We start from the raw sequence: 27626 nt of genomic DNA on the forward strand, positions 1-27626 counted from the left end.
GGCGTTCTGATGCAGTTGATCGATGGAAAACGGAAGCCGATTCGATTCGAATCCGGATTGTGGAACCCAGCCGAGACCAAGTACGACGCAACGAAGAGGGAATGCAGGGCAGTCCTTTACGCATTTCGCCGCCTCAGAGGCATGATATACGGCATCCCCTTCGTCCTCGAGACCGATTCGCAAGTGCTGGTCCACCAAATCAACGGCAAGGCAGACGACGTCCCCGGATCCCTAGTTCTGAGATGGATCAGCTACCTTCTTTTGTTCGATTTCACGGTTAGACATGTACCTGGAAAGAAGAACCGCGTGGCGGATGGGTTATCACGAAAACACGCGGGACCATCTGATCAAATGGATGCCCAGGTTGAAGGGGATATTGAGGACTTCATTGACCTCCATCTCAACTCAGTCCACGTCAACAACGAGCCCAGCGTCTTAGATGGCACCTACTCGCAGGGGCACAAGGACATAGCCAAATACCTCTGCACGTTCGAGAAACCTGAGGGGCTAACACGCTCGCAATTGCAATGGTTCAAGAGAAAAGCCCTTACATTCTTTGTCCAAGGGCGACGACTCTGGAAACGAGCCAAAAGGGACTACGACTCACCCCTACTAGTGGTCGATGATCTACCAACGCAGAGGAAGTTGATCAAATCATACCACATCGATAGCGGCCACAAAGGGAGAGAGGTGACCTACAACCTCACGAAGAGGAGATACTTCTGGAATGGCATGTGGAGCCAGATCTCGGAAGCGGTGCGGTGCTGTCCGACTTGTCAGGTACACGCCCCTTGGAGGCCATTGGAAGCCGTCCAGTTCACCCAACCATTTGATCCTATGATCAAGGTTCATTTCGACTGCCAATACATGCCCCTTGACCAAGGATTCAAGTACCTAGCAGAAGCAAGGTGCGACATGACAGGATGGGTGGAAGCAATTCCCTTGAAAAAGATCTCGGCTGCGGCGCTAAAACGCTTCGCAACCAACCTTATTTACCGATTTGGCATGATTTCTGCGGCTGTTGTGGATGGTGGTCCCGAATTTAAGAAGGAGTTCCCACCCTTGCTTGAAGAATTGGGAGTACAAAAGATCCAAATATCTCCATACAACGCTAAGGCCAACGGCATCAACGAACGAGGACATTACTCCCTTTCGATGGCTTTGAGGAAGTTGAAGAAGAAGGGGAAGGCAAACTGGTACAACAACCTGGAGAAAGCACTGTTTGCCGACAGAACAGCTGCGAAGGCACCACATGGACACTCCCCTTTCTACCTTATCCACGGCTGGGAGCCAGCGTACCCTCTGGAGGTTGATGTTCCTACTTGGCGATTGATCAATTGGGATGACGTGGCTACAACAGAAGACCTCGTCCTAGCGAGGATCAGGGTCCTCGAAAGGAAAGGCAAAGACGTAGAGGCAGCACGACAGAAGATCGGGGCATTCCGGGCGAAGGTCGCGAAGAAACAGAACGAGAAGAATGTTCACAGGCTGAGAAAGACCCCCCTGAAGGTCGGGGACTTGGTATTGAGATTCGATGTTCCCCGATCAATTGATATGTCGACAAAGATGAAGATGGCGCGCAAATGGTACGGTCCGTTTCGCATCTTCAAACATCACGACGGAGCGAATTACTATAAGCTGGAGACGCTTGATGGCTATGGGGTCACTAAATCTATCCACGGAGATCACCTGAAGAAGTTCGTGAAGGACGAGAACGGTTGGTGGGAAGGAGAATCAGACGAAGAGGAAGCCCTCAAGAAGCTCCAGGAGGAGAAGGAGAATTCCAAGGGATGCGAAAGGGAGGAGAATACACGAGTGACAAGGAGCATGAAGAATTCGACTGATCAAATGGTTGATCAAGAAAACGATAGCGAAAGCGACAGCACAGACAGTGGGGAGGAAGATCTTGGTGAGAAGAGTGAGATACAGTACCCGAAGAGACAGACTCCAGTGCGCATGGAAGTTCAACTCCCTGGCCTCACTGCTGAGCAAGCTGCTCAGTATGAGAGTCTCTAAGGAGAAACGGCGAGATGGGCAGCTGGCACTAGAAACCTGTGAGGATCCTTAGGTTTCTAGTGGGGGAGGAGGAGAGGAAGGAGAAATTTTGTACCACAACACAACCACCGGAAATTTTCAACAAAACCGGACATTTCATTTTACGAGGGACACGCAGAACATTTGATCAGACACCAGGGACACCGCCCAAGACACAGGGGACGCTGTCCAGGACAGGCTGGACACAACAAGAGACAGCCACGACACCATCCACGACATTTCAGACACAACACTCAAATTTGCCGTTTCTCAGAAAACAGGCTTAACACAAGGGCAACAGAAAGCAGCCAGGAATAGACGAGGGTCCCGACAAGAACATTGGAAGCAGCTGGAAACAATTGATCAATTAAAAAGCAACTACGGACGCAAAACCAGGCCTCGCCATGAGGTGGGCCGAAACAACAAAAACGCCATGCCACGCCCACTCAGAATCCACAATCACTCGAAACGCATCGCCTCCCAAAAACCAGTCTCATCAGCCCTCTCCTCAAGGGCAGGTCCTCGCAACTCATCAAGAAGTTGACGGTCCGTTTCGGCAGACCCATCAATTGAAGGGTACTCGCAGGAAATACGAGGACAAGACATTGGATTCAATTGATCAATTGAAACCTCATCCGGTGGATTCGCTGGAGTCTCCTTTCCCAGAAGCGGCCATTCCAGAGGACCCTCCGTAGCGGACTTCGGTTGGTATCCAGTCATGAACTCCCACTCGCAGGGCTTTTGGTGCCAAACGCAGTTGGCGCACTTCCCATTCATGAAGCCCTTAATAGAGACACAAGTCGAGAAGGGATATAAGATGTGCTCCTTGTTCCAGCTGATGTTCGTTAAGTACGACTGACAGCAATGGCGACAAAGAATGGGGTTGCGGTGACCGAGAAGGGCGATTCCAAGAGCCTTTCGGTGCTCAGGGCGTGAGATCAATTGCTTGAAGAACCAACCGCGAGGATGGGCGAAATCAGCGGGGATGTAGATGGGCTGAAGAGGACGCTTGGAGATCAGGGAGACGAGCTCCCCTATGACCTTGTCGGGAGTACCGCAGCGTTCGAAGAACATTTTTGCATGCGCCTTTGGGTTCTCACCCGGGCTATCGTTGAAAGCGAGCTCCACGTACAAAGGATAACCATCCCGGTCGAGAGCGAAGCGAGAACAGATCCAGACCTTCAGACACTCGCGGATCTGTTTGATCATTTGGTCAGAAAGAGCATCAAGGGCAGAAAGGATTTGAGAACGAGCCTGGGGAAGACGGGCGTTCTTTGCCTCCTGAGGGGTGATCTTGAAACCTCCGCGATCGCTCCATTGCGAAGAGGTGCCCTTCTGGAAGTCGGAATGCGAAATCTGAGTCTCGGCGACAGCCTGAATGTTGGGAAGAAGATTCCGCCGCTTGGTGGCGAGAACCTCATGAGGAAGCGGCACAGACATGATGAATCAATTGATTAGAAAGCGCAGAGGGGTGTGAAGTTGAAGAGGAAGAGGAGGGAAGAATGAGGAGCACGGAAGGTTAAGTATGTGAGAAGGAAGAAAGACGCGTTGGAAAGGAGTGGCCTGTTCGGGTGACCTCCACGCGTGAGACTGTGAATCACGACCAACCTTCGCGGGCAACAAAAGAACCGTTCAGCACCGAAGCAGTTGAACGGCCGACCTTCTCTTTTCACACCCACCGCACAGGTAGCACTCTGCCTCTTCTCTTTGTGCAGACAAAGCCTGAACTCACTTTGTTCCCTCCCGCCTCTTCACAAACCAACTGATCAAACCACAAATGCCCTTTTGTTCGTTTCGCACAACCATAATCGACGCTTGAACAGACGAGAATCCTTTGTCTGATGACCCTCGGATCAGGACGAATCCAGTGACCAGTTTCATTGCGACCCCTACACCTCTTCGAAGATCACCACTATAAAGAGCATCGAGTCCTTCCACATTTGATCAGACAAGACGACACCACAACTACATCACATACCCGCCACGAAGACGAAAAAGAACCGCGATACCCTGATCTATACCCCACGAGTCATCAAGATGCCACCAAAGACCGCATTCTTTGCCCCCAAGGGCCCTCGCAGGTACATGAGCACACGGCCGAAGCAAGCTTACCTGGTTGCCCGGGTCAAAGGCGTTGGCGGGCAAGGAAGCTTCCTTGAGAAGGACGAGACCATCGCTGACACAATTCCCGAATTATACGACAACGAACAACCACCATTCTTCCAGCCTCGTGAGGAATGGGACCACTGGGACCCGGCAACCTTCGAGTACCCTTGCACAACGGACGATCGGCAATTGATCAATCGAAAGCTGGGTAAGACTGAGCTCCAGCGAAGCTACTTCGAGAACCCAACCTTCGATATCTCCTGGGCGGACCACGTTGAAAGCCTTTGGTGTCTGCACCAGGATCTGGCTTGCGACGACAAGATGCTGCTTAATATCTCGATTGGAGGAGTACTGCGGATGCTCGCGAATGGGCTTGAGAAGGTCGTTACAGTCACTAGGTGCGAGATTGAGATCCCCGGGAAGGAGTCAAAGTGCAATTCCCATTGGAATACCCCTACGCCATACCTGCCAGATCATTACGACCGGATTAAAGCCTACTTCGACATGGGGTTCTACGGGCCCAGGAGATGGCGTGAGTCCCTTATCGGGAAGAGATTCTTCGCTGGCTTTGTCCGACACCGATATAATAGCCACTTCACAACCTTCATTTGGGATAGGAAGAAGGCAGACCTCTACCACTTTGATACCCTACTAGATGATCAGATGATTCGAGCGAAGAACGTCTCCCTTGCCTGGAGAGAGCACCTTGCAGTGGCCGGACAACCTTACGACTTCAACTTTCACGCAATCCCACTGACTCCGCAACGGGGAGCCTGGGAGTGTGGCCTTTTATCTTCGTTTTGTCTCTTTCAGACCCTTAGAGGGTTAGTAGGATTGAGTGCAGACGCACTTGCCCAACTTTGCCCCCCCACGACCCTGGAGATCGACGGAGAGGAGAACGAACCAGTGGGATCATTTGATCTATTGGTCCGTGACTGGATGCTAGACTCCTGGACCCGCGTGGGAAAGTCCAAGGATATCGCATACGACGACAATGTGGAAGTGATCAAGGGTATTTTTCAGACCATGATCATTGACGAGATCGGGATCCAAGACGGCTACTATTTGCACAGAACCGGAAGAGGACCTTTTGCGAAGCACCAATCGACCTACGCAGACGAAGTCAAGTACAAACCAAGCTTCCCCGACGAATTGAGAGCCACAGAATGGCTCTACACTGACATGGGAGGTTACATGCCCGCAGAGCCGGAATCCATCGGTACTGTTAGCAACTGGACGATTGATCGCTTGATCCCAGCCCCAACGATAAATCCTGGCGACAAGGCACTTCTTCCGCGAGGACCTGGGCCATTATCAGCCATTGTCATGGCTCCGGTCCTTGCAGACATGCCTGATGATCTGATCAGATGGTACAAGCGCCAGGACTTCGAAATCAAGGACAATGTGCCAATTTTTGAAGGCGGGGAACTCATCTCGTCGGATTCTTCGTCGAGTTCTGAAGTACCCGACCCGGGGTCGAAGGCAGCGGTGAAGAAGCCAGTGAACCCAGTGTCGAACCGCAAGAAGCAATTGATCAAACTCCCACGATTCCCCCCGTCAACAGCGTCAACGGCGACAGGCAAGCCTGTCACCCCGGCACCTCCCGAGAAGACGAAGGACCCCTGGACTCCGAGCGGGCCTCTGAAGTCCCTCTCGCTGGGCACCCCGAAGCGCCCACGCCCCTCCTCGAAGAGTAGCTCTGAGTACGTGCAGTCGAGCTCGTCGTCAAGCTCTGGAGGAAAGGAATCTAAGCCAGGGGCTCAGGGAGGCGACGAACCAGTTGATCAAACGATGACAGGTTATGGTTGGGGCGAGTGCAAGGACGGGCGGCCCTACGTTGCTGATATTGTACCTGACATTCGGGGCGCCGAACAGTTTACTTGCTCGACTTTGGAGAGCGATGATGAATGCACTCCGGCAAAGAGAACAGTGGGCCCGGCCACGAAGATCATGTCGACATTTCCAGGGTTGAAAGGCTGGCTTGGGGAGGTAGGAAGCCGGCCTACGCAGCGACTGCTGACTGGGAACTACGCAACTTACGTGCCAGCGGGTCTTGTGAGACCGTCCCAGTGGGATGACATTATACGAGCAGCCGCGCAGCCATGGGCCCCTGCCACGGCTTCGAAGGAGAGCAGGGACGAGAGAATGAAGAAGCGGCAGAGAAGCCGAGGCGAATGATCAAATGGTTCATGAGCACTCTAGTGGGTAGGAAATCGAGTTGGGGAGGTCACGGGCCAAAACAGGCGAAAGAAGTGTCTGGGATTGACGAGGCTTTTGGGAACCGTGAGGACAGGTGTCAAAGCCTCGTGGGGAGCTGTGAGTTGGGGGAGAGGCGTGCTAGGCCGTTTTGGGCCATTGGGCAATTTCCTGTACGTAGAAAAGGGCCAAGGCCGCGGCCCTGACCATCATCACCATCATCTTCTTCAAGGATCGGATCAAGAACGGGGAGCTTAAGGGCTCTTTTCTTGAGAAGATCTTCATCACTATCAATTGATCATTTGCCCTTATTATTTCATATGGTATTCAATTCACGAGAAAGTACGTGAAATCTCTTTTTCGAAAGTCATCAGAAGAAAGTCATACAAGAAGTTTTGGCTGTGGTTGGTGTGTTCTGTTTCTCCAACAAAATAGGGTAGGTAATAGAGATAGGAGGTGAATAGGCAGTGGAATTAGTCTTAACAAATAGCTGATTAGCTAGGTAGCAAATCATTGGCTAATAAAAGTGGGTCACAAAGTAAATAGAGGTATAGGGTAGAAGGCCAGCTTCTTATTAGTGGTCTTATTGTCTGAATTAAATCAAGATCTAGAGAGCTATTTCTAAAAGAGGGTTTATAGCTTATATAGCAAATTGCTCAGAATCTATTAGCCCGATTTGGATAGAAGTTATACCGTCGGATAGCCCTAATTCCGGGCTTTAAAACCCTATTAGTTTTACTAGCAACGGATAACTAGAAGCCGAGTTATAGCATAATAGAAGTTAAAACCTATAGGGTTTTAAACTAGGATATTTAAAACCGGATAGGAAATACCCTATAGAAGGAGACGGGTTTAACGGCGTTATCGGGCTTATAATAAAACCCTAAGTCCGAGATCACGTGACCTTCCTAAAAGGGAAAAAAGCTCAGAAAGGGCAATATTAACACTCCCTTATATCTTGCTTATCTAAGCGGCTATTGCTTAGGTAAGCAGTTTATAGGGAAGCGCATAAGCTAAAGTATAGGGTAATAAAATACTAAGCTTATATCTTATAAGCTTATTTTTCTAGAATTTTATTTATAAAAGACCTTCTTAGAAATAAGGTATTTTACAAATTATATATATAGTTAATATATATATTACTAATAGAAAACTAATTTATTAATTATATATTAAAATATAAAGAATTTATAATAAGTAATAAAATTAATATTTTTTAAAACTAAAAAAAAAGAAATTATTTAAATTATAAAATAAAATAAAATAAAATAAAATAATATAATATAAATAATAATAATAAATATAATAATAAATTAAATTATATAGAAATACTATAAAAAAAATTATTAATAATTTTTAATATAATTTTTAAGCTTTAATTATAATATAAATATATTATTAATATTAAAATATTATAACCTAATATTAATATAATAGTCTTTTTTTTTAAACTTTTTATTACTTATAATTAAAGAGTTATACCTAGCTATATTATTATAAAGGGAAATCTAATAGCAAAAATATATAGGTTTAGGGAGGCACTTCACTCTGACTCGCAAGGTTATCGAGCTCAATCAGAGACATTGCGATGCAACTTGTGTAGACGGCTATGCACACCAGGTTACACATCGACCTAGACACCAACAAGAGGAGATTCCCAAGCGGCGAGTAGACCCCACAACACTTGACGAATACTTGACAGCATGCCATGAACTCATCTTTTCCGGATTCGCCGTGGAAACAAACCCACGAGAACTCTCATTGGGCTACGCGGACAGACCACAGGACAAGCCCTGTCCTAAGTTGAAGCCCTGGGTCGACTTTATAGACCAGCAGAGACTCACCTTTAGCAAACTCTACGACGCACTCGGATCCGAGACTCGAGTCTTTCCGAACAGAGATGTCATGGAGCGTCTCTCGAAGGGACGGTCCCCTCGGAAGCCGATTGGAGACGAAACCTTTTTCCGATTCTTCATGCGGGATAGCCTTGAGAAGCCGGTTGCCGCCATTATTTCGGAGCTTGCCAATATTGAAAAGGTCCGAGAGGCATTTGATATTGAAGACGGTGTCGACTTTGAGGATAGGCAGGATGGGGTAGCCCATGATAGGCGTATGCCAACCCCCTGTGCCCCTGGCAGCCACGTCGGCCAGCCATCCGTGCAGCAAGAGCTAGTTTACGTCGTCGACTGGAGGTTGCCTCACATGCTGACAGCTCCTCGTCTTCGTGTTGGGCTTCGGGAGATGGACGTCTACGAAGAGGTTGCGATTCTGGAGTCGTTGCTACCGGCTTGTCGAGATTCGAATGCGCGGTTCCGGTATCACGCAGAAAAGCTGACGGCGCGTGCTCTCACGGATGCGTATGGCCAGATGATTAAAGGGGGGGGGGGTAGAGTACGGAATCGTCACGACAGGCGAGGCTACGGTGTTTCTCAAGGTTGACTGGGATGAGCCTGGGATCCTCTACTATCATCTGGCCGAGTTTGGACACGATGCGTCTGCTCATCCATCGAACGGTCCGATCTGCACTGCCGTGGGTCAGCACCTGGCCTTTACTCTCATGCTTATCGGACAGCAAGGTCGACCAAGTCTAAAGGAGCGAAGGAAGGCCACTGTCGGTTTGAAGACATGGAAGGCTGACTTTGTGGACATTTGGCGGTCTATCCCAGAATCAGAACGATGGGCGACGCCGGTGAACTGTCATGAGCCAACCACGTATAAAGGCATTGATCGGTCGCCAAATTTCCCACTTCCCGAGGAGATTGACAAGACACTGTCGAGGAAGGATGAAGACCTGGAGCCGTCTGAGGATGAATCGACATCATCGTGGCAAGATCTTGGCGATTGGACAGACCTGTACTTCTGTGCTTGAGCTGGCGTTGGGCAAGGGAGGGTTGTTCTCTTTGGTTTTTCTCGGGCGCATGAGAATTAAGGTCTTTGTTATATGAATCCCTGTTTCGTTGTGTTGTGGCTATTTCTTGGCGAATATTTGGGTCATGGGGGCCGATATCGTCTGACCTTTAGCCTGTTCGAGACGACCAAGGAAGAGAAGGATTTTGATCTTGAGCCTACTGATGGCGACCTGCCTCCTGGTGTCGACTTCCGAATGGAGATCGAGACGGAACCCTTCAGCGTGTTCAACGCCAAGAAGTTTCCCGGATTGATGGACCGCCAGTTTGTGGTCTCGATTATTCTTTGAGTCGTTATTTGAGCCTTCTGGCGTCTATTAATAGACGAATAATATAATTACGACCTGTTTAACACCTCTATTATTTCTAGGTTCATACTCATGATGTTTGAGATGAGGTTAAGCGGAGTATTTTCACGATATTCTTGCTTAGCTCATCTTTGAAGAAGAGTTTTCCACTGGCTTCAACTCTTTCACTCAGATCGCTACCCTACACCCTCACAACTCTCAATCGCAGCAATGCATTACCAACCCGTCGACGAAATGGTCGACAACGCTTACATCGGCCGTCCTCAAGAGGAGGTTCAGGTTGAGCCTGAAGCCTCCAACGATGCTCTGGATGACGTCTTTGGGTCGGGCCCCTCATCGCCGACGGCGGAGCATCATCGTGATGAATCGGTTTCTCATCCTTCTGACATCAACCGCTTGCAAACAGAGCACACGACAGCAGGCTACCGAGAAGGAATCACTGTCTCAAAGGAAAAGAGTCTACAAGAGGGCTTTGACGAAGGCTTCAGTCTAGGCGCGACCGTAGGACTCAAAGCCGGTCAGCTCCTCGGCGTACTAGAAGGCATCGCCGAAGCAGCACGCACACCCGAAACCACCTCACTCCTCCGCCAAGCGCGCGAAGACCTGAGCGTGCAGGGCATCTTCAAGCCCGACTACTGGGCCGAGGACGGCAACTGGAAGTACGAAGTCAAAGCCGATGGCGACGATGTTGTGTTTGCGGACGTGGCCGACGCGCACCCGCTGATCAAAAAGTGGACGGCTGCCGTGGACGAGCAGGTGGCGCTGTGGAGGATCGACAGGGGCGTCTTGGATGATGAGACGGGGGAGAGGCTTGAGGGTGTCATGGATGAGCCGCTTGTCTCGGCTGGTGCACCGGCTACTAAGAAGCCGCTTGATTGGTGAGGTTGAGACTGTGAATGGATATTCTATCACGAGGAACTGTCGCTTCGAGGAAGCAGGAGAGGATAGAGGCGAAGAGTAGGAGTAGATTGGGTATGTTGACTTTCACAACACTGATAATGTCGTGATACTGACCTTTGGACAGACTGAGCCATCTGACTTGGGGACTTGCAGTTGAAGCCATGAGCGAGGACACTCAAAACTACAAGCCGGGATCATCATTTCCACGATTGACTATCGGATGACTGTCTAGAAATGACGAAGAGTTGCCGTGTGCCGCCTCCCTGGCAATCCGGCGTGGAGTTGAACATCAGCAAGGGGAAAATAGATCGGAAACTAAAGCCATGAAACAAAAGAGCAATTCTGTCTTGCAAAGATACATTGTTCTAACCATTTACAATGCCGTTTCCCCCTCTTTTCCCGTCAAATGTTTCGCGTGCGAAGGCGGATCTTAGACATCCCCATAACCGGGTTGTTTGCATCCATGTCCCAAAAGCAACTTCAAGTCGATGTGTAACAAAACATGACGGGACGGTAGGAACCCCTAAATGATGCCGTGTCTTGCTCTTGGAATAGCTGCTCGAACACACTGAGTAATGTCATTGAGATGGTACCGTTGGACAAAAACTCTGATTCCTGTCTTTCCAGCTTGGCCGAGCCCAGTATTGGGACTGTTGTTGCGGAAATAAATGCAAAAATGCCATCATCATGTCTCTCCTCACCCTAAATCCCGATCCAAGACATGCGGCAACCCCAGCTCGGGCCTTTTACGTCAAGCGTCTATTTGCTTTTTCGCTCAGGCACTACCGTCTAGTTTCAAGGCGGACAATTTCATTGTTTCAAGGGTTCATCAGACAATGTTCCGGTTGAGCATAGTTGTAAGGCGAGTTGATTGGTTTTCTGTGGTGATGGTTCACTTTTCTGGGGGCGGCACAACTGGATAATCTGAGATGCCGTCATTTTATGAATCGGACCGCTCTCTTTCCATGTCTCTTGTTTGGTAATATTCAGATGTGATGGTCTAAGGATACTGAGAGCTACGATAATGGGCGATCCAAGACTCCACGGATAGAGAGAATATGAAGGATAAAAGACCATCGCTTCCCTCTTCATTTCGATTCTTCATCCTCATCACTTCTTGTATTCACCTTGCCACCTGTTCATAACAGAGTCACTCGTTTGACGTGCCATTCTCTTGTACACAAAAAGCAACATACACTCGTTCTACTAGCAACAATGAAGTACAACGCCTTCGCCCTCCCTGCCCTCGCGGCCACCGCCGATGCTCTGCTATCCCTCAACGCAGACATCAAGCTCCCCCTGGGCATCGAGCTTCCCATCAATCTTGACATCGGTCCCAAGGGTAACCCTCCCGCGGACTGCATTGATGTCTGGCACCCTCCTCACCATGGTGTTGACATTGATGGTTGTGACCATGATGATGATGATGGTTGGCATTGGGTTCACCCTGGAAAACCTAACCATCCTGACCAGGGCGAGTATGTCTGGACTACCAAGACTATCACTCATGTTAACACCGTCGTTGACTGCCCGACCAATGTCCCTCACTGCCCTGGTCGTTACGCCTCTGCTGTGGTCCCTGAGACGACCACCATCTGCCCTGTTCCTGTGAAGACGGGTTACACGGCTCCAGGCAATGGCGAGGAGTACCTTCATCCCCCCCAGACGAAGGATTATCCTCACCCCGTCCAGACCAAGGTCTACCCCCAGCCTACTGGATCCAACGGCTATGAGCCCGCCGCCCCTTACTACCCCCCTGCTCAGACGGATGACTGCCCTGAGTCTGTCGAAACCGAGGCTTATCACCAGCCTGGCCAGAACACTGGATACCCTTACTCTGGGCAAGGAAACGCTTATCCTCAGCCAAGGAGCTACGAGTACCCCGTTCCCGGCGAGACGAACGAGTACCCTGAAGTCCCCGAGCACAACGAGTACCCTGAAGTCCCTGAGCACAACGAGTACCCTGAGCCTGCCGAGACTGAGGAGTATCCCCAGCCTGCTGTGACCAGCGAGATTGAGGAGTACCCTGAGCCCCAAGAAACTGAGGAGTACCACGAGCCTGAGGAGATGGCTGAGTACCCTGAGCCTATCGACACCGAGTATCCTGAGCTCAGCGAGACCAACGAGTACCCTGAGCCTACCAAGGGCTACCCCGTGACTTCTGAGGAGCCCATCTACACTCACCCGGCCGAGACCACTCCTTGCCCTTCCGACAAGGCTACCAAGCCCGTCTACAGCTCCCCTCAGCCCCCCGCCGAGACCGCCGAGCCTGAGCATCCTACCTACGAGAAGCCCGGATACACAGCTGAGGAGACGTCTACTCCCGTCGAGCACCCCGTGTACACCAAGTCTGTCCCTGCTGAGAAGCCCACATATCCTGCCGGCGAGACTCCTGTGTACACCCCCGTGCAGCCTGTCCCTACCGGCGAGAAGCCTGGTTACGTCCCTGAGGCCCCCGAGACTCCTTCTGCCGAGACTTACACTCTTCCTGCTGGACAGCCCGAGTACCCCATCCACCCTTCTCCTTCTGCCGAGACTGGCGCCTACCCTCCCCCTCCTCCCGGCAGCCCTACTACTGAGGTTCCCGCCTACTGCCCTGGCCCTGGTTGCCCCGCGCCCACCACTGTCGGTACCATCCAGACTCCTGGCTACGCTACCCCTACCGCGCCCGTTATCGTCGGTGCTGCTGCCCGAAGTGGCTATGGCATCGCTGGCGTTGTTGCCGCCGTTGCTGCTGCCGCCGTTGCTCTCTTCTAGACATAATTATATTTCGACCTGTGTGAATTTTCTCAAGATTTCATGCGCATGACAGTAATGGTTGTAGGAAATGATGGCGATGCGATCTGAGACATTTTGATGTGGTTCAATTCTCTTCTTCTGGCGTCCCGTGCTCGGGATTGACTACTGTATTTAGTCTTGATACATAATTCATTCTCATTTGTAATTCTATTCCTGCTTCCAAGTGTTAGATATGTGAATCTTCTTCAGTGCCGGGCCACTTACTTTTCTCATGGTCCAGAACCCTGAATCGGTGCGTTTTTGTCTCCAGATTCCCCCGACCTGAGGTCTCTTGAGACTCGGGTCTTTTCCAAAGACTTTCGAGGGGTATTCGGGTCCATCTATGCCCATATATGCCTTAACGTCTTTGGCTGGACAATGCCCCTGTCCTTCGCGCCTTGACGCAGCTGTGTTTGAAGTCTGTGTGTAGTATTCATGGCATCATCCGATAATTTCAACCATTGACATACTCCTGTAGCTGCTTGGTGACATCCTCGATACGATCATACTTGCCATACAGCTCCTTGGTCGTTTCCCAATCACGACCTTCTCTACCAAACATAATAAGCTTGACCACCTTGCCGTCATCGTCCATCACGACTCTACCGCTGCGGTCGTCGGCCCAGGAAAAGCGAATCTGCTTGGCTTCGATATCGGCAATGCCGACCTCGACAATATCGTCTGGCATAATATCCTCGGCCGTCTTGTCGTGCAGACCGAGACTTCGTCTCAAATCGGCTGATACACCAAGTCGGTTATGGTATCGCACAATCTCCCTTCTGAGTGTCCTCACGAAACGGTCTAGATCCTGCTTTGGTGGATTATCGCTCTCGGGGCGTGGCGCCGGGAGATGACGGGCGGCCAGACCGGAAAGTGGTATAGAGGGAGGGAGGGTGTGGCGGTGAATGCGTAGGTTCTTGGAGTTGAAGTACGGTCTGTTGAGCATGACGTAGTAGGGTCGTAAGAACTGGCCCTTGGACATGACTTCGAAGCGTAACCCGAGGACATGGCCACCGTCGACGGCATTGGGATCAGGGTCGTGGACCTTGAAGGAGGTAATGGAGCTGCATATGCGGTAGAGACATTGTTGATTGTAAGCCTTTTGCTTGTCGGCTTCGCTAAGAAGCTTTGCGCGAGCTGGGGTAGTGCTTCGAGACGAAAGGATACTGCTAGATGGCTTGAGAAGACTCCTAGTCGAGGAAGAGGCGAGGATGGTGGAGGTTTCGATCTTGAGCGACTTGCGCAAGGAAGCGACTGACCTAGCTGTTAGCTTGGTGCAATTGGGTGCGCCCGTCGCTATGGCGGCTCACCTTGCTCTTTCAGAGTCGCAATTTCCTGATCGAGAGGATTGACATCCGGGAGGGTTAATTCTGACGACATGATGGTCTCGTTTGCAGACGGTGAGACTGTTGTTGCCCAGTTGTTGGTGTTGAGAATGCAGCTGTTTACAAACAATCAAGCTCGACCAGTCGTAGCTGGCGGAGCTCTGACAGGGGGGGACGATAAGATAAGACTAGATGGTCTGTGCGGATAATACAAACCCCGAGATCCGGGGTTCTTGCTGTTCCATCATGATGGCAAATTCATGAGAAGCCTGGAGTGAGTCATCTCTTTCATCAGGAATTCCATTTCTAATCAGGCAGAAGAATCGCCTTTGACGCTTCAAACGATTCTCAAATCCCGATCCAACACGTCTTCACATGTCGTAAGCAAAGTCATGCGCCGGACCCCAGGTTCAAAGACAAGCCACAGCACATGGCCCAGTGACAGCCAGAGCCCGGATCTCAAATCAAGCAGCACGTCTGATTGGTAATCCAGAGGGCGAGATGCCGGGCGGGGAGCCAGTGGAGTCTTTCCCCCCTCGCCATGATTTCAATCAATCAATCACCCCCTGACGCGCTGCCTGTTTGGGAAGACGCGCGAGTTCCGAGAGGTGAGGCGTCCCCTGTCTTTTGAGGTGGCTCGAGAGCTCTTGTTGCTTGTTTCTTATGGGAGGCTTGATCGCATCATCTCTGTATCGTTATTTCTGTCCAGGCTCTACTTCGGAGGATATCGTTGACGTTGACCTTGTCGCCACCAAACGTGTCAAAGAGAGGCCAGGGACAAAAGAGACGAGACCTTCTCCATCAAGATCCAGATCCATCCATCCACATCGAAGCAATCCAATCAGATCTCATCCTTTAGCCTGAAGAGGCCACGGTAGCGGAAGCTGTTTTTTTCCTACGCCAACCCGGTTCCGTATCCCGAAACGCTACTACGGACTTATTCTTCTGAACCTTTGCGGCTCGCCGGTTTGCTGCCTGGTTTGGTTCGGGCATACCTGTTCTAGTTGTTGATTCTCGTCCTGTTACCATCTTCTCTCCCTTCCTTTGACCACTATCTATCTGTAATATTCTCTCTCTCCTTTATTCACTTTACTCAACTTTACTCAACTCAACTCGAATATCTACCACGTTCCCCCCTGTCGACTTGATACGTCACCGAGAGCCCGTGTCCCACCCCCCAAGATCTGACTTTGACGCTGTCCAACGCCTCGTCGCACTCATTGCGACCTCTTGAGATAACACCTCCTTAACGCGCTCGTACCTCGATCTTTCTTCCGCCACCTATGACCGCCAGAGCCCGACGACCACAGAACAAAAACCGCCGACCGCCCCTGACGCTCAAGGTAGAGGATGCGAATGGAAACGGACTCGGAAACGGCATCATGAGCAGCGGAGTAGAAATGCGGCGCAAGGCCGCCAACCCTGACGCCGACAACGTCGCCGCAAACTTCATCAAGAGCGAGTCCTTCTCCCTTGACGACCCCGTCCCCAAGACCCCGGCCCTCAACAACCATGGCTTCTTGGACCTCCCCCGACAGGACCAGAGGAACTTTCTCCTCCTGGTCCTCCTATACTTTCTTCAGGGCATCCCCATGGGTCTCGCGACGGGATCTGTGCCGTTCTTGCTCAAGAACCATATGTCTTATAGCGAGATTGGCGTCTTCAGCTTGGCTTCGTATCCGTACTCTCTCAAGCTGTTCTGGAGCCCCTTTGTGGATGCCATCTGGAGCCCCAAGATTGGACGAAGAAAGACATGGATCGTCCCAATTCAGTTTCTCTCAGGCTTTGGTATGCTATGGCTGGGATCGCATGTGGAGGACATGATGGCTTCAGCAGGGAAGCCCGGCGGCATGACTGCTTTTTCTTTCATGCTCTGGTGGTTCTTCTTGGTCCTGATGTGCGCAACCCAGGATATCGCTGTTGATGGCTGGGCGCTCACGCTCTTGACACCCGGAAATGTGTCGTATGCGTCCACCGCTCAGACTGTCGGTCTTACAGCCGGCCACTTCATGTCCTATACCGTCTTCCTCGCCTTTAACGCCGCCGACTTTGCCAACAAGTGGTTCCGAGCTGTCCCCTCGGATGACGGCCTCATCTCTCTTGGTGGATATCTCAAGTTCTGGGGCTGGTCGTACATCATCGTCACCGTTGGACTCGGCCTCCTCAAGAAGGAGGAAAAGTCGCACAACGAGGATGGCGTGTGGGATGTGTACCGCATCATGTGGGGTATCCTCAAGCTCAAGAACGTGCAGACCATCATCATTGTCCATCTTATTGCCAAGATTGGCTTCCAGGCCAACGACGGCGTCACCAACCTGAAGCTTCTGGACAAGGGTTTTGGCAAGGACAACATGGCTCTCACTGTTCTCATTGACTTTCCTTTCGAAATTGGCCTGGGCTATTATGCTGGCATGTGGTCGCAAAAGTATACACCCATGCGATTGTGGTGCTGGGGCTTCATGGGTAGACTTGTCGCAGCTCTGACGGCCCAATTTGTCGTGGCCATCTTTCCTGCCGAGGGAGTTACTTCTTGGTATCTCTTGGTTGTCATCGCCGAGCATCTCTTTTCGACTTTTACCAACACCATCATGTTTGTCGCTGTTTCGGCCTTCCACGCGCGAGTGTCGGACCCTGTCATTGGCGGTACTTACATGACACTCTTGGCAACGTAAGTAATCTCTTGGCTTGCTTCTAACGTGCATCGAACTAACAATCTCCAGCGTCTGCAATCTTGGCGGTACATTCCCGCGTTATTTTGTCCTGCAGCTTGTGGACAGCTTCACTGTGGCCACCTGCAACCCTGGAAAGCCCGGCAGCTCAGATACCAAGAGTCCCCTCATCACCGAGGCATTCTCGTGCGCTGTGCAGTCAGAGAAGGAGAGGTGTGAGGCCGGAGGAGGCACTTGTGAGATGATCCACGACGGGTACTACGTGGTCAATATACTGTGTGTACTGTTTGGCGTTGCCACCTTTTTGTGGTACATCAAGCCCAAGGTTCTGCATCTCCAGAGCCTGCCTCTGCGGGCGTGGAGGTTGTCACCGGGTAACGAGGGCAAGCGATGAGATCTAAAATAACGAGATTATTGTAATAATACTTGCATGTACGAGTAGAGAGATTGGAAGCACGCGCTGCGCATTGATGGCTGCTATGCCACAGGGGCCAAAGCATTCATTTTATTACCCGCAACTTTGAATCAAGATGCCACCATAGAATCCATAACGCTATGAGAAATCAAGTATGTGAGCTGAGGGCCACGCATTGAAAATAGCACTGTAGCCTTGAGGCGAACACAAGATGTCTACCTAGTCAGAAACTAAAGGGTAAAAGAAAGGTGACGAAGGCGTCGCTTCGGCAAGTCGTGCTCGGGCATCAGCAATATCCTGGTCAGTCAAGGTCGCCCCATTGTTTCTCAGCATGTCAGTGTAGAAGGCGATATAGTAGTCGCTCATCTCAGGCCAATCGGCCGGGACTGGTCCCCTATGGCTATACTTTGGAGGCTCAGGCCCGGGCTGTCTCTCATACTTGTCGCGAAAGATGTGGTACTTGGCAAGGGCGTGGTATGGATGCCAGCGAGGACGGTTTTCTGGCGTGCCGTGTATAGGCAGGGGACATGGCGTTTCTTCTCCTGGACTGACGAGAAGGAACTTGACGAGGGAATCAAACTGGTCTTGGGTAGGCGGGTAGAGTGTTGAAGGACCCCGGAAACGGAACCCATGAATCCACATGGCCTTGCACTGTCTGGCATATTAGTGACGATGGGCACCCAGTTGAGTGCCAAGAAACATACCTCTTGTTCAGTCTCGCCGCGGTCAAACACCACCACGCCCCCAAAGATCATGCCCTCTGCCCAATAGCCGGCAACGTCGGCGATGCCTCGAGGGTACTGTTCTGGATACACATATGATGGGTGAAAGAAGGCAGCTGGCGGGATGCTGTACATGCTCCTGGCCTTTCCAGGCCTTGACTGCAAAATTGACTCCATAAGCTGCTGCTGCATCCAGTTGTCATACACCTCGTGTTTGTGGGCACCATCGTCTAGCTCGAAGAGATAGGCGGCGATCTGATGGCAGGCGACGACGACAAGTTCAATAAGTCGTAGGTTAAAGTCGTTGGACCCTGGCACAGTGTCCCGAAAGGCAGAGAGAAGCTGACCTCAATTATGCGGTTAGCCTGTAACAGAACGGTGACCTCACTCATGCTAGGTCAAAAATATCAAAAGAACCAATCTCACATTTTCTTTAAATACTAGCTCGCAAGGGTCGAATCGGTCTCTGAACTCCCGAGCTTTATCAAGGAACCCTTCACATATTTCCGTGTGGCCCAACTCAAAGACGGGATGGGTTGTGTCAAGGCGGACATAACCCTCGAGGAATGATTGCTCTGTTGGCAGTCCGTCGAGGATCTGGGCATAGGCGTGCTCGGCGACATCAGTTGATAATATGTTTGTTAGTGCCCTGCGAAAGGTATCTCGGTGGCTCTCCGGCAGAGTATCAATCCTCTGCATGACCTCTTTCTTAGCTTCTGGGGACATATTTAGAGGGCTAGGCGAGAATTAAGAACTGGACGTGAGATGGACCGAGAGCTTGAATGAAGTGGTTGAGGACGTGGGAAGGCCGAGGTGAGGGAGGGGCCTCCGTTGCGGCTTTGATGCCTGAGGCCTCAACAGAGCACACCACCCACATGGAGTTCCCATTTTAGAAGCTCAACTGAACTCGCGGCGGCTGTCCAACATCCAGCGGCTATCTTGAACTCTTGATCAGTCACATTGTGTTATCATCCGATGTGTACCTACGCTCGCCGGCTAGCCAGGTCGAGCCCTAAGGTAGCTAGCCAACCTGCTATTGTTGGACCTCTCGAACTCTTCCACAGCCTGGTCTGGTTCGGAGCGAATCAAAGCAGCGGATTAGTATAAGCCCCTTCACTTTGGGCCCCTGCGACTCACCTGAACCAAGGCCAGTTCCCAAGACCAGGTAGCCCGAGGACATGGCCTCGAGGCATCACGATAATGGTCGCACGCTGCTGGTGAGGTCGAGCCAGACGGCCTCCTAGAACCAACATACATCCTTTCGCCCACCAACACAGATATCAGCCATCATGGGGTGAAGCTGGAACTGCCGATGGCTCTTGTATAGTTGCCTGCTGGGAGATAAATAGGCTCAAGGGGCCTCGTCAGGATTGAGTCGACAGACACATCCCAAGTTTACTACATCCTGTTATCCTGCGCTTTCTTTCCCAACTTTTCTTCTTTAGCTGCCTTCTCTTCTGTTGTTCTGCACAATGTCGCAAAGAAACCCCATGTTCTGGAGGGCCTATGGCATCAACGAGTTGGTTATCAACGAAACGCGTGATGTCAATGGACAACCACAGACTACCAGCAAGGAGGAAAACTCTTGGACGTATACGTTGGTAAGAGTCAATCATTGTTTGCCCAAGGAAGATACTTCTGCTCACAGCCGCCAGGTCGCATCTTCCATCAACCTCGGTCTCAAGATTCTCGAGACGCCCCAGGGCCGGGAGGCACTAGAAGACCTAGGCAGACACGTCGTTCAAGGGTGGCATCAGCTCGGCGTGCACCAGTTCGGAGGCAATGTCAACCATATGCGGGCATATGTTGACCACTTCCTCTCCGCGCTGAGGCAATCGTTCCCAAACACCTTTGTCGCTGACATTGGCGGACCTGACGTCCTGGCTCATGCCCAGCGAATGCCTCCCTCTCCCGTGCCGGGGGCTTCGTGGGACGGGAACCTTTTGGCATACGAGCCGAAGAAAGCAATAGGACTATATTTCAACTTGCCCGTTAGTATCGCCTCCCCGCATAGTTGTGCACAAGTGTGTACAGGTGTGTATAGGTATGAATGTCGACTTACCTTTGCCGTCTCTAGAGAGTTGCCGACATGGTTGGTGCAACTTCAGTCATCTGGCTGGATCGTGCGAGGGACGACCAGCGGGCCCGCAGAGAGCGCGCTAGGATGCTCAACCGGCACAAGGATTTCCAATTCATGTTTGGCGTCTCGACTGCCCACGAGCTCTGTCATGCCTTTGTGAGCTATCTCAGCCAGGGCAGTCCGTCAATGCTCTCCTACACTCCCCCCAACGTATCATATCTCAACTACGGGGTTCAGTACAGTGATACAAACGCAGAGAATGGAGAGTCGGGGCGATGGTTCGAGCGCAGGCTCTTTGGCGGCTCTCTAGAATTCTACCGTGATGATACCGACGACCACGGACAGGTGCGCCCCCTCTGGTCGCTGATCTAAGCTCGACTAACAAGCTATAGGTCGGCATGCTCCACGTCCTTGACCCAAACGCCAATGCCTTTCGAGTTAACCCTGCTTTCATAAGACAGGCCGTGGAGGATCCTACCCGTCAGTGCTGCCGACTGAATCACCCGGAAGCAAGCTCTTGCTAACACAAGCACAGGCTTTCAGTTTCCCTTGCCCGTTGTGGGAGCGGGTATTTCCGAGCGAGATCGTCAACGCCGAGGAATGCGAAGCCTTGGGAGCACCTACAGCGGCGGACCTCTACCTGCCGGGCTTATGTACATGAGGGCCCGCCGTGTTGGACCCGAGCTGAGCTATAATGTCTCGGAAGAGCAGCTGCAGATTATCCCAGCCTCGCCAAGGCCTCTGCGAGCGCAGAGGGTGCGTACTTAGTTAGACGAGGACAGTCTCTTGTTATGTATAACTGTAGATTAATTTACTTAAAGCTTCTCTAACTCGCCGAGGTTTTCCTAGCCGGCGCCGGCGCATGCGTGACCACCTTTGAAGCCATGTATAGGATCCAACCCGACAGTCTAACTGCGCTCCCGCTCCAGCATGATCTGATCACGGCCAACACGCAAGGGTGGTGGAACTGGAAAACCTTGGATGCTAAGATGAAATTGGGGTTTGAGATGAATTGCAGCGGGAGGGTACTTGTTTTAAAAAACGGGAAGTTGGATATCGAGATTGTGAGGGCACAATATCATGCGTGCGAGCTCTCCTGGCAGCGTTGAGATGTGTGGATGTGGGGAACTGAAGTTCTCACCGGACCACCGGCAGAGGGGGCGAACTGGATCTCGATGGACGCAACTTGAGATGAAGGGAGATGACACAGTCAAATGAAGTTGGATATCAAGAATAATAGATCAACCAGAGATACTAGAAATTGCAGCTGTGATATGATCCCCAACGTCCGTCTGTCGAGATGAAATGCCCCAAAAAACCCGCCGGGATGAATTATGCTTCGTAGTTGTGAGCACAGGGTGATGGGGGACCCTCTTTGATCATGAGGAGAAGCTGGAAGCGAGGATAAAAAGGTCGCCCACAGGTGATTTCCTAAATTTTCGATTGTTTACTTTTCATTCTCAATCAATTGAACTCGTCACCCATCCATCCATCTCTCACAATTCCCCTCCGCTGACCACTCCGGACACACCTCCGATCTTGTTACTCCACCCGCCCGTGTCCCCCCCGTCCCCCGGCCATGGCCGCTCCCGCTTCATCTACCGCCGAGGCCCTCGCCGCCGAGGACGTCTACTTCTCTCAGAATCCACCTCCGCGCAACCTCACGGCTCACACGGCCCTCGCCGCCGGCTTCATCTCGTCGCACGCCGCAGCCGGCCACCGCGTCGTCCTCGTCACCTCGGGCGGCACAACCGTCCCACTGGAACGCCAAACAGTCCGCTACATTGACAACTTCAGCGCCGGAACCCGCGGTGCCACCAGCGCAGAGTACTTTCTCGAGGCAGGCTACGCCGTGATTTTCCTGCACCGCGAGTTTAGCCTCCTGCCTTACTCGAGGCATTATTCACACGCTACCGATTGCTTTCTTGACTTTCTAGCCGAGGATGGTGAGGGGAGGATCGGTGTCCGGTCCGAGGTTGAGGACAAGATGAGAGGTGTTTTGAGAAAGTACCGCAAGGCTAGGGACGGCAACATGCTCCTGACACTTCCATTCGTCACCATTGTCGATTATCTACACGAGCTGCGTGAGATTGCTCGTCTCATGAGGCCTCTGGGCCCTTCTGGGCTTTTGTACCTCGCCGCTGCTGTTTCCGACTTTTTCGTGCCCCCGGATCGCATGTCGGAGCACAAGATTCAGTCGACTAATGCTGTGGATGAGAAGAAACCTGATGATGAGGAGACGTTTGACAACTTTGATTCATCGCCTTCAGTCCCTCGCTCCAAGCGTCTTGTCGTTGATCTCGACCCCGTGCCCAAGTTCCTCAAGAACCTGGTTGACGGCTGGGCCCCTGAAGGCATGATTGTGTCTTTCAAGCTCGAGACGGATCCTGCCCTTTTGGTGCGCAAGGCTCGATACAGCTTGGACAGGTACCAGCACCATCTCGTCATCGGCAATCTCCTATCTACGCGCAAGTGGGAGGTCGTCTTTGTGAGTCCCGGTCGCGAAGACCGCTGGGTTCGTGTACCTCGGGAAGGCGGCTGGGGAGAAGCCGAGCTGCGACCTCTAAAGGCCGAGGAACTACCCCGCGAGGATCCCGGCGTCGAGGTTGAAAAGCTGATCATCCCTGCTGTGAAGGAGTTGCATGATGAGCACATCAAGGGGTTCACCAAGTGAATCGCCTATAGCTTTTGAGATTATGGGTAATGACGTGAGAGCAACATTTTACATGACCTCGACTGAAATGGGTCGAGTTATACAAACGTGGTTGTTCGAGTTTCTACAAAAAACACAATAGACATTATATTCAGCTTTTTACTATGCTCAACTATGTACAGAGAATCCAATCCGGCCGTGCCATTTTTATCTTTATATGGTTCATTTTCCTTGCCCAAACTCCTTTTTTCCAAAACAGAAATGCAAATACTTTTATTTTCGTCATGCTTTTGTTCTTCCCGGGTCGTCAACCCCTGTTCAAAAGTTCGAGACCCATGCAAATGTGACTGATCTCGTACGTTTGGACAATTGTTGGTGCCTGACGTCCCCTGTTTAGAGCGCAGCCCTCCAGTTGTGCCATCCAAGGAGGTACACCTTGGCCATGAAAAGTGCAATCACGGAAGCAATGTACACGGCGCCAGTCAGGATGATGAGACCCCAGTACTCGCCGCCGTTGGCCTGGACGATGCTGCCGGCAATCGGAATACCAATCAGACAAGCAAACGACACAATTGTGTACGAAGTAGCGTAGTAACGTCCATACTCTTGCGTCTTGCAGAGCCTCCCGATACAGACAGGGGCAATGGCGATGCTGGTTCCGCTCGAGAACCCAAACAGTAGCGTAAAGACGATGATGCCGGCCGTGCTGGAACCCAAAGGCAGCCACACGCAAAAGCATGCGACAATGGCGAGGATGACGGCGAGAATGCTAACGTTGAAGGGACCGATGACGTCTGCGTAGTAACCGGGCAAAATTCGACCCACGACCGAGCCAGCGTTGAGGATCGGAATGAGGTTGTAAGAAAAGTCACTACCAAAGCCCTTGTGCAACGCATAAGTCGAAATGTAGCCGAGAGGAATAAAGAGGGAAAACTCGAGCATGAAGATGCCAATGGTGGTGAGGAGGAATGGCATGCTCTTGAAGATGCGAAAGTTGGGGTGCGCCGTGGCGTCCTTGGCCGGAGGTAGGCGAGACTTCAAGAGACTGATGCCCACCAAGCTGCAGCACAAGCACACGAGGGCAACGACTCGGGTTGCCCAGCCATAACCAATCTTTTCGATTAGCGACGTCAACATGAAAGGGTAGACGATACCACCCAATCCACCAGCCGTAGATGCGATGCCAGTTGCCAAGCCACGTCGTGCCTTGAAGAAGTGACCGACAGCGGCGATCGAGGGTGTGAACAGTAGCGAGGTTCCAAAGCCAGTAAGCAAACTCCATGCGACAATGAATTGCCAGAGTTCTGAGAGACATCAGCATATTGAGGTACAGTCAGTTAAAGGGTTCACTTACCAGTGGCGAAACTCATAAACACCATACCACCAACCGTAAAGACAGCTCCGGCAATGACGAGCCATCTCGGACCGTACTTGTCAAAGACAGGCCCAATGTAGACACCGCAGAAGAATGCGAGAAAGGTGTAGACGGAAAAGACCCAACCAACAGTTCCCTCGCTATACTCCTTGAGCTGGTTGTTCAACACGTAGGCCTGGAAGGTGCCGAGAGTGTTCATTAGTCCAAGTGAAGCGAATAGGGTGAACCACGAACCAGCGACCACGGACCATGCCTGCAAGCCGCCCTCGGGATACGTCTCTTGATAGGATGCCGTCGATGCTGTCGTCCGTTGCTTCTCGAGGTCGGTGCCCGGCTTCACGTCGCCTCCATCGATGTGGTTGACATGGTCGATGATGTCGTTCTCATCGTGGAGGGCGCGCGAGGTGACTTGGTGACAATCCATGACGTTGGAGTTGCTCGGTGATGTCGATTTTCCTTCTTGTTTGCTTCTAGTTATCCAATTGATGTCGTTTCTTTAAACTGGCAGCATGTCGACTTGTCTCGGGTTGTCAGGAATTTCCAGAGCGGGGAGGCAAAAGAGGAAACCCTTGCCGGGAGGTCCAAGTTATAACTGCCTCTGTAGAGTCGGGAATCGGCGCCGTCCCGAGCCAAGAGCAAGGCCCGCTTTCGGAGGGTGGGTTTGTTAACATAGGGCGCTGGGCTGTCGTGATGAAAAAAAGGTAATGAAAATTCGTCATTTGCTCGTCTCGCTCCAGCTCCACCAAACCAGTGGGCATGCCATGGCATCTCGAGGTCATCCTTGACTACCACCATCTCCCTCAGAGCTGTTCTATTGGACACGCCCTGACGTCTTCTCCCTCCGCATGTGCGGATGGAGATGGAGGCGCACTTGGACCTCCGCATTCTCTCTTCCGGTGAACGGGTCCTTTCCCCGACTTTTCCACATGCCGCTATTGTAGCCGAATATCGACAAAAGCTGACTAGAGTGAGCCAATGCCGTTGAGTCACTTCGGGTTGTAACCATTCCTCGGATTTCCCTTGTTGCATCCGTGCATCATGCATAAGATCGGCCGAGAAATCGGTCAAGAACTGGCTGCCGTCATATGCATTATTATTTGTCAATTGCATCATTAGCATCTTGACAACCAACTGAACTAACCTCCACGGCTGAATAATCAAATCAAGCCTCCTCATCCTCCACCTCCTCCATGGTCACATGCCTTGATGGCGGGCCTCGTTCTGCTTGCCGAGATGCATCGTTGTCGCCCGTTTTGAGGTAACCTTCCTTCTCCAGCCGGTCTGCCTCTTCCGGCTCCATCAAACCGCCTTGACCTTGTCCCTTGCTCATCTTCAACTTGACTGCTGTAGGCACGAATGCCGAAACTGCTTCTTTCCTGAGATCGCGCACAATTGGCTTTGCCTCGTATACCGTCTTGGCCTCGACAGGAGGCGCCTCCTTCTTCGGCGGTCTGTCTCCTTCGTCTTGTCTTGGGTTCTCTGCAGCTCTTCGTGCGCGTCGCTCCGCCCACCATTTATCCATGACATCCTTGGGGATAGGGGGCGGTGTATCTCGAGGCATGGGAATACTCTTTATGTCGTCGGGAACCTCTTCGTCGCTGGTAGTAGCATCGTTGGACCCTCTCCGCCTCTTTCCAAGTACTCCAGCTCCCGAGTCACGATCTCTGTTGAATCCTCGTCCAAACGTAGGCGCATTGTCGCCCAATGTGTCTCTTGCCTTCCTCACAGCTCGAATCTCCTTCTCGAGCCCTTCCAGCACCTGCTCCTCATGACGTGTAAGCTTGCCGCCACTCGATGTAATCTTTTTTAGGTCGTCAATCTGTTTCTGGATGCGGTCGGGGTTCTTTCGCGCGAGCTTTTCGTTGCGTCGTCCTTGCTGTTCGGCCTTGCCTAGAGGTAACGTTTAGAGAGGCGCGCGGGCTGCGTCTGCAGTGCAACATACCTTTTTTGATAGCCTTGACCTTATCAGCTTTGCGCTGAGCTTGAACTGGGTTGTAGTTTCGTTCTTTTGCCATCCTGAAGAAGTTTCGAGCTGTCTGACGTGTGCTATTGGATTGAAAATGGAGCTAAAAGGGATGTAGGCCGTAAATGAGACTCCAAGACCGATTTAAAATGTCGAGGACGCGTCAAGTGTTGTTGTTTTAAGGTGAATGGGGATGCGACTGTCTTTGCTCGTGGGGCATGGCAGGAGCCTCACCACCTGTCGCGATCCCCGGCAAGCACGGCCCACCTGCTGACTAAGATCTAAACCGGCAACTTTGACCTCCTCCTCTCGTCTCATGGTTGATACGTGATATTATGGTGGAGGGCACAAACAGGAGCTGATGGATACTATAAGCTGTGACAAGGCGAGAATAGTGGCCGAGTTGACATTTTTTTTTCTTCCGAGACTAATATGCAATCCTCTCGATTGTCCATGCAATCTTGACGAGAAATCTTGTCATCCTTGAATACATCGTTGGGGAGGCCAGCAGCGCCCCATAAATTGGTAGCGTCGTCGAAGATGAGAGAGATGGCTCCTTGTCCTCCTCGCTCTTGTAGGCGTAGGTGATGGTCCAATCTGGCCAGATGTGTTCGCCATATCTATCCGGACCCGGATTCATGTTGACCCAGCGCTTATAAGCACCCGTTTTGTTGGAGACAATGGCTATTGAGACCTCGCCGACCTCGTTGGCTTGTGCATAGTTGATCGAGGTTTCCCCTATGTGGCTGCCAGCGTTAACTGAGAATCCTTCAAGGCCTAGGGCGAAGAGGGTAATGAGTGTGGCCATGATAGGATTGGCTCGTGTCTGATAAGAACTACCTATACTGAGATGCAGCTGCACCAGACTTGTAATTGAGTCTCGGTGTCGACAGTTCTTGCTCAGGGCTCTCTACATCCCGCAAGACCGAACAACCTTAGCCCTTGTTGAGCTTGGATATGTAGTATCCCCTTTGTATGACATGTAAGCCTCCAAAGCCCCTTGAATATTTCCCGCAGCCGTTGGAGTCAGCGAATTTATGACTTTGACGATTCTTGCAGCTGAGACAGACGCCCCCAAAGTCACCCATAGCCAACAAGATCGTATGAACGGGGCTCGTGCTCAGCGGCATACGAGCTGCATCCCAGCTATGTAGCGGCAAAAAGACCCACAGATGCGATCCTGCGTGCTTTGACTT

The 27626-nt window shown here is 51.6% G+C and overlaps 11 protein-coding genes across 11 annotated transcripts; 6 read left to right on the plus strand and 5 right to left on the minus strand.

The window, feature by feature from the left end:
• Nucleotides 1–2493: 2493 nt before the first annotated feature.
• On the minus strand, nucleotides 2494–3474 carry NECHADRAFT_77984 (uncharacterized protein; the record flags this gene model as incomplete). The annotated part of the gene is made up of 1 exon (XM_003053166.1): nucleotides 2494–3474. The coding sequence occupies one exon, from the start codon at nucleotides 3472–3474 to the stop codon at nucleotides 2494–2496; it is 981 nt and encodes a 326-aa protein (XP_003053212.1).
• Nucleotides 3475–4071: 597 nt separating this feature from the next.
• NECHADRAFT_99714 (uncharacterized protein) lies at nucleotides 4072–6634 on the plus strand (the record flags this gene model as incomplete). Its single annotated transcript, XM_003052672.1, has 2 exons — nucleotides 4072–6129; nucleotides 6518–6634. 2 exons carry the CDS (start codon nucleotides 4072–4074, stop codon nucleotides 6632–6634), a joined length of 2175 nt encoding a protein of 724 aa, XP_003052718.1.
• A 3150-nt stretch (nucleotides 6635–9784) lies between these two features.
• Nucleotides 9785–10432, plus strand: NECHADRAFT_35892 (uncharacterized protein; the record flags this gene model as incomplete). The annotated part of the gene is made up of 1 exon (XM_003052673.1): nucleotides 9785–10432. One exon carries the CDS (start codon nucleotides 9785–9787, stop codon nucleotides 10430–10432), a length of 648 nt encoding a protein of 215 aa, XP_003052719.1.
• Nucleotides 10433–11665: 1233 nt separating this feature from the next.
• NECHADRAFT_77987 (uncharacterized protein) lies at nucleotides 11666–13207 on the plus strand (the record flags this gene model as incomplete). Its single annotated transcript, XM_003052674.1, has 1 exon — nucleotides 11666–13207. One exon carries the CDS (start codon nucleotides 11666–11668, stop codon nucleotides 13205–13207), a length of 1542 nt encoding a protein of 513 aa, XP_003052720.1.
• A 475-nt stretch (nucleotides 13208–13682) lies between these two features.
• Nucleotides 13683–14608, minus strand: NECHADRAFT_36123 (uncharacterized protein; the record flags this gene model as incomplete). The annotated part of the gene is made up of 2 exons (XM_003053167.1): nucleotides 13683–14482; nucleotides 14539–14608. The coding sequence occupies 2 exons, from the start codon at nucleotides 14606–14608 to the stop codon at nucleotides 13683–13685; spliced, it is 870 nt and encodes a 289-aa protein (XP_003053213.1).
• Nucleotides 14609–15836: 1228 nt separating this feature from the next.
• Nucleotides 15837–17640, plus strand: NECHADRAFT_67573 (uncharacterized protein; the record flags this gene model as incomplete). The annotated part of the gene is made up of 2 exons (XM_003052675.1): nucleotides 15837–17221; nucleotides 17274–17640. The coding sequence occupies 2 exons, from the start codon at nucleotides 15837–15839 to the stop codon at nucleotides 17614–17616; spliced, it is 1728 nt and encodes a 575-aa protein (XP_003052721.1). The 3' UTR covers nucleotides 17617–17640.
• A 216-nt stretch (nucleotides 17641–17856) lies between these two features.
• NECHADRAFT_35598 (uncharacterized protein) lies at nucleotides 17857–19058 on the minus strand (the record flags this gene model as incomplete). Its single annotated transcript, XM_003053168.1, has 4 exons — nucleotides 17857–17998; nucleotides 18077–18288; nucleotides 18342–18614; nucleotides 18786–19058. The coding sequence occupies 4 exons, from the start codon at nucleotides 19056–19058 to the stop codon at nucleotides 17857–17859; spliced, it is 900 nt and encodes a 299-aa protein (XP_003053214.1).
• Nucleotides 19059–19301: 243 nt separating this feature from the next.
• Nucleotides 19302–21548, plus strand: NECHADRAFT_99717 (uncharacterized protein; the record flags this gene model as incomplete). Its single annotated transcript, XM_003052676.1, has 6 exons — nucleotides 19302–19960; nucleotides 20015–20350; nucleotides 20437–20784; nucleotides 20832–20919; nucleotides 20975–21195; nucleotides 21279–21548. Exons 1-6 carry the CDS (start codon nucleotides 19832–19834, stop codon nucleotides 21546–21548), a joined length of 1392 nt encoding a protein of 463 aa, XP_003052722.1. The 5' UTR covers nucleotides 19302–19831.
• Nucleotides 21549–21897: 349 nt separating this feature from the next.
• NECHADRAFT_67579 (uncharacterized protein) lies at nucleotides 21898–23245 on the plus strand. Its single transcript, XM_003052677.1, has one exon. The coding sequence runs from the start codon at nucleotides 22019–22021 to the stop codon at nucleotides 23111–23113; it is 1095 nt and encodes a 364-aa protein (XP_003052723.1). The 5' UTR covers nucleotides 21898–22018; the 3' UTR covers nucleotides 23114–23245.
• A 240-nt stretch (nucleotides 23246–23485) lies between these two features.
• Nucleotides 23486–24891, minus strand: NECHADRAFT_36025 (uncharacterized protein; the record flags this gene model as incomplete). The annotated part of the gene is made up of 2 exons (XM_003053169.1): nucleotides 23486–24396; nucleotides 24447–24891. The coding sequence occupies 2 exons, from the start codon at nucleotides 24889–24891 to the stop codon at nucleotides 23486–23488; spliced, it is 1356 nt and encodes a 451-aa protein (XP_003053215.1).
• Nucleotides 24892–25629: 738 nt separating this feature from the next.
• Nucleotides 25630–26482, minus strand: NECHADRAFT_35220 (uncharacterized protein; the record flags this gene model as incomplete). The annotated part of the gene is made up of 2 exons (XM_003053170.1): nucleotides 25630–26357; nucleotides 26410–26482. 2 exons carry the CDS (start codon nucleotides 26480–26482, stop codon nucleotides 25630–25632), a joined length of 801 nt encoding a protein of 266 aa, XP_003053216.1.
• Nucleotides 26483–27626: the final 1144 nt, after the last annotated feature.

Source organism: Fusarium vanettenii (assembly GCF_000151355.1).
Source record: "Fusarium vanettenii 77-13-4 chromosome 3 genomic scaffold NECHAsca_2_chr3_3_0, whole genome shotgun sequence".
In the NCBI taxonomy this organism is placed as follows: Eukaryota; Fungi; Ascomycota; class Sordariomycetes; order Hypocreales; family Nectriaceae; genus Fusarium; species Fusarium vanettenii.